Source organism: Poecilia latipinna, unplaced genomic scaffold, assembly GCF_001443285.1.
Source record: "Poecilia latipinna isolate Pla-1442-1.1 unplaced genomic scaffold, P_latipinna-1.0 Scaffold1915, whole genome shotgun sequence".
Taxonomy (NCBI): Eukaryota; Metazoa; Chordata; class Actinopteri; order Cyprinodontiformes; family Poeciliidae; genus Poecilia; species Poecilia latipinna.
In genome coordinates, this window is record NW_015114531.1 from 22,772 (window position 1) to 27,874 (window position 5,103).

At 38.5% G+C, this 5,103-nt stretch overlaps 1 protein-coding gene across 2 annotated transcripts in view; it reads left to right on the forward strand.

The window, feature by feature from the left end:
- The window catches only part of ythdc2 (YTH domain containing 2), a 62,873-nt gene that overhangs the window by 15,342 nt on the left and 42,428 nt on the right, over positions 1-5,103 (forward strand). For both annotated transcript variants that reach the window (XM_015015479.1, XM_015015480.1), the window contains exons 6-10: positions 1,068-1,234; positions 2,054-2,156; positions 2,885-3,041; positions 4,509-4,616; positions 4,696-4,841. In XM_015015479.1, coding sequence (XP_014870965.1) covers positions 1,068-1,234; positions 2,054-2,156; positions 2,885-3,041; positions 4,509-4,616; positions 4,696-4,841 — 681 coding nt within the window. The remainder of the gene's footprint in view (positions 1-1,067; positions 1,235-2,053; positions 2,157-2,884; positions 3,042-4,508; positions 4,617-4,695; positions 4,842-5,103) is intronic.

The window sequence follows — 5,103 nt, forward strand, 5'->3', positions numbered from 1 at the left end:
AGATAACTTTATTCATTGTTATTATTAAACTAAAATCTCCAGCATGGGGAAGTGGGATGAGCTTGACTTTTCTTGACACGGGATGTGGCCGGATGATGGTCACCCTTCTCCGTTCACGCACAGCATGTTCATGGAGAACGTGGTGCTAAATGACCTGCAGACGACCTGATTCTAGACGGTCGGTAGGTAGATAGGTCAGTCAAACTTTATTAATAGATTACAAACCAGTGTTCTGACAATACAGAACTGTACCCATTTTTGATGTTTTACATTTTTCTGTTTGTATACATTATGTTGTGCTATTTTAAATGATTATCACTTCAATTTTTAGATTTACTTTTTAAAAGCCCATCTAGGGACAAGTGCTGCGAATTAGCTGTTGCTATTGCACCATGATGCAAACATGGGACTGCTGTTTTATTCCATTTGTCTATGTCGATGTGTGTCTGTCCCTATCAAATAAACTTAAAAAAAAAATAATAATTATCCCAGCATGCACCGCACGCTTCTTCTTCTACGGGCGAAAATGAAGTCTGGCCTGCATACCGTAGTTGCTAGACCTGTTGTGGCTCAATATTGGTCCATATATAAGGCGCACCGGATTATAAGGCGCACTGTCGGCTTTTGAGGAAATTGAAGGTTTTTAGGTGGGCCTTATAGTGCGGAAAATACGGTATTTGGACTTTTTTTAAAGCATGCAATGTAAATGTTGCATGATGCATTCCTGTTTTTTTTTTTGTTTTTTTTACGTTTGATTTGTTCATATGGGGAAGAAAAATAGTTCTGTATTTTAAGACTCAGTAAGCTATAAAATGATAATTGATGACAGATTCTGACAGCATGCTCACAGGTGAAAGTAGATGGACTTCTGTTAAAAATACATAAACTAAACATAATTTTAATAGCGTATTCATTAAACAGACAGTAAGGAATGTAGAAATAACAAAATCCATAAGCCTTACTAATATGCATAACATTTGAAAGCTATTCTGTAGGTTGGAAATATGTGAAAATGACACTACCACTGTCTCTAAAATACTAATTACTTCTGAAATGTTTCTGTTTAGATTCCCCAGTTTTTGTTAGATGATTGTAGCAGGAATGGAAAACCCTGCAGGATTTTCTGTACACAGCCCAGGCGCCTGGCTGCCATCGCTGTGGCTGAGAGAGTCGCAGCAGAGAGAGGGGAGAGTGTTGGCCAGACAGTTGGTTATCACATCAGACTGGAAAGCAGGTACATTTAACCTAAGCTAGTCAGATTCTATTTGGAAAAAACATAGAGCTGTAAAACTGTTTACAGCAAAATCCTGGAAGGAAAACTGGGAAAAATTAGACATCTATTGAAGGGATTTTGGATGCTTTTCTTGATTATGATGGGAAGCTGGTCTTCCCAGATAATCTGGAATATAATTAAAACCTACTATCAGTGGATAGTGACCACTGATAGTGACCACTATCAGTGGTGATAGTGGTCACTATCACTATCCAGTGATCAGTGGTCACTGGATAGTAAGTTACAGCATAGACAAAATATAATTTTATATTTATTTAATTTTTGTTTTTATTTGTTTTTTTTTACAACCTTAATTTTTTTGATTTGTTTTTTTATTCTTCCTCTGTATAACACTGTCCTTGAGTCTCTCTCACTGGTGGCTTCTGTATGTAAGGGGAAGATTGTAAAGGAATGTATTTCTTCAGTTTTTTTTCTGAAATATACTCAAAAGTTCAATAAAGAAATTGATATATTTATATAAAACAGCTGGATGGAAAGATCCACAGTTATCCAGGGTCCAGTCACACACTGCAAACCTTTTTCATTTATATACTTACTCATTGTATATCATTACAATGAGTAAGTAACATATAAAAATCTGAAATGTTAAAATGAAAGGAGCCCAGATTGTACAGATATAACAGATTGTCTCCTGAAGCAGGCTAATTTGCAGATATAATACAGAGAGAAGAATGTTCAAAAGGTCATCTGTCAGCTTTTGGAAACCCCTGTTGAGTTCTTAAAATGTTTAGCAGCTCCTCTTTATTTTGTAAACTTCAGGGTCTCGCCCAAGACGCTACTAACCTTCTGCACAAGTGGAGTCCTCCTCAGAACACTGATGGCAGGGGATGCCAGCCTCACAACTGTTACCCATGTCATTGTGGTGAGCATTAGCTCTGTAAATGTAGCATCTTCAAGCTCATGATTGTAGCGTGAAGCAACTTCTTTGATGCTTTATTCCAGTCTGAGGCCAGTATTTGGAATCTGAAGAACAATATACAGTGCTCCCTCGCTATAACGCGGTTAACCGTTCACGGTCTCGCTGCTTCACGGATTTTTTTGTGCAGTTTTTTTGAGAGAGCATTCTGTTCTGCGTTCTGATTGGCTAAACAGTCTCCGAGCTCCTTCTTTACCTGTGTGCCAGAATCAGCGCAAAACCTGACTGGAGGCTCTCTTGACGAGATCCATCGCTCTGCCGTAGATACAGCTGTGAATCTCGCGGGGCAGGTTGGAGGAGACGCTTTAATGACATGACTCCGGATCACATTCAGGCCCGATTGATGCACACGCACATCCGCTGACCTGAAAACAGGTTTTGTTTTTTGGTTTCAATGTAGAGTATTTAATTATGCTGTGTAATAGTTGTAAAAACTAAAGGTAACTACTTCGAAGATTTCACTTGTCGCGGGTTATTTTCGGAATACAAACCCCGCGAAAAACGAGGGATCACTGTATACTGTTTTATGTAGGTTTTTGATTTCTCAAATTTCCACAACAAATTTAAGAGAAGTTATAGTTCTTGTAGTGAGGATAAAATTTAATTTTTAACTAGTAGCTTGTGTTTTGTAGTAAAATAACGCCATGATTTTGTGGCTTGGCCTTTCCAAACAGGATGAGGTTCACGAACGTGATGGTCTGACTGACTTCCTTCTTACTAAGATGCGGGATGTTGTCCAGAGGATTCCCACACTGAAGCTGATTCTCTCTAGTGCAGCTCTGGATATAGATCTATTCCTCCAGTACTTTGGCTCCTGCCCTGTGATCCACCGTAAGTCCTGAGAATGTTTGATTTTTCCAAGAATTAAACATCCATCCGTACACCTGCATGATAACAGAAGGTCGGTGCCTGTTCCCTGTGTAATAAACCCTGCTGAATGGAGCCCATAGCAGCTGATGTAAAACCTCTTAGAAGAGGCTGATCTCCACACTGTAAAACAAAACATTCACCCTGCAATTGGTGGATCACACTTCATCTTCCCTGCTGGTTTTGGTCAGAAGGGCTGATGGCGCAAACAATTTGCAGCCTTCCTTCAATCCAGTAGTTTGCCATCATCAGTGTGTCAATGTGCCCTTTGAGATTTCAGTTGGATATATAAAAGCTATGATAAATAAAATGTACTATTATTATTAATAAAATAATTATTTACAAATTAGGAGGGAATTATAACCACAAAATTAGAGTCAAGAGTGCATTTTCTCATTTTAACCAAGATTAAATAACATTTAGTTTGTCTTTAGTGCAGTCACAGCTTAAGCTGCATAATTGCCTTGCACTTTCTTGAAACCGGAGTTCTATGTCTTTAGTTATCAGAAAGTGGATGGGTTTAGTTGCAAGGTCTTGGTGCATCTCCACCTCCCCTGTTTTTTTCTGCAGCAGTTTCCAATGTTGTGGCAGAAAGTGTCAACCCAACGGCAGATGTGGTCAATGTCAGCAGAGTGCACTCCCTTCAGGGAGAGCAGTACATCCACTTCAATCCTTTGCAGGAATTTCCCTTTTCTCAATACTTTTTAAAATGCAACAACAGAGGTGTATAACTGGCAACGGTAATTAATTTGTACTAAAATTATGGTTCAGATTTTATGAACTACCTTATAGTGGAGAGCTCCTTCAGTGACAGACTGCTTCATCCAAAATGCACAAAGGTGCTTTATAGAAGGTCCTTCCTTCCAGACTTTATAAACCTCACTGATCCCAACAAAACCAATAAGCTATTTACATTCTTGCCATTATTTGCAGTTTGTTTCACTTCTTGCAGTCTGCGGTTTTTTATACATATGTATGTTCATTAAAAAAACATTTTTCTGTAAATTACTTTGTTGAAAATTTCTCTTAAGTAAAGCATGCCATTTTTAATAACTGTACAGTAATATTTGTCTCTAGACAGACTGTTATTCTTATTTTTACATTGTTTATCTTTGAGTGAATATGCACTCTCACATAGCTTTAATTTGATGCTAATGCACTAAATTTTCCTACTGTGGGAAACCCCTGGTAGTTTCCCCATGTTTCTGGATCTCTGAAATACTTATTGTTAAGAAAATCATTAGTCATCATTGAAAGAAAAATATATTTCAAGCAGTTCAAAACAGAACTTTCACAACCTTTCTAAAAGTATTAAAGTTAATTTATAAAATTGGGAAGATTATCTCCTTATCTGATTTATTTGAGAATTTCTTTCACCATGGCAATGTGTTGGTAATCACTTAATCACTGAGGACTTCTCTCTGTTTATAGTTAAAGGGAAACAATTTGAAGTGAAAGAGCTCTTTTTGGAGGATATCCTGAGGCAGACGGGCTTTAATAGAAAGGACATCTGGAAATATCAGGAAGAGACTCAGAGAAGTATGAAGCTTTTCTTTTTGAACCTCCTCCAGCCCTCTCACTGATTTTATGTAAGCTCCACTGTCCATGTGATATTCAGAAGAGGGGAAGCAGAAACGATTGACAGAGTGGTGTGAGACAGTGGAGAGCGGTTCTGTTGGTGGGAAACGGACCCACATGTTGGCTCCAGGCTTCCTTCATGCCGGCAGCTGTGGGGACAGAGAAGATGAGGGCTCCATCAAGCTGGCAAGCCAAACACACATTATACACTATGAAGCATCCAGAACACACATTCTGTTCGCTCTTCTACTGGATCTGATGATTGTTTTAACATTTTAGCATTTTGACACCTCGTGTATTTTAATTTTTACATTTTTTTCTTCACACTGACAAAAAAGAGACTGTAAGAGAAACAACATTTAGACTTAAGGTTTGTGTAAACCAGAGGTTCCCAAACTGTGGGGCGCCATGTCATTGCAGGGGGGGCGCGGGAAGCCGTCTGGATGAA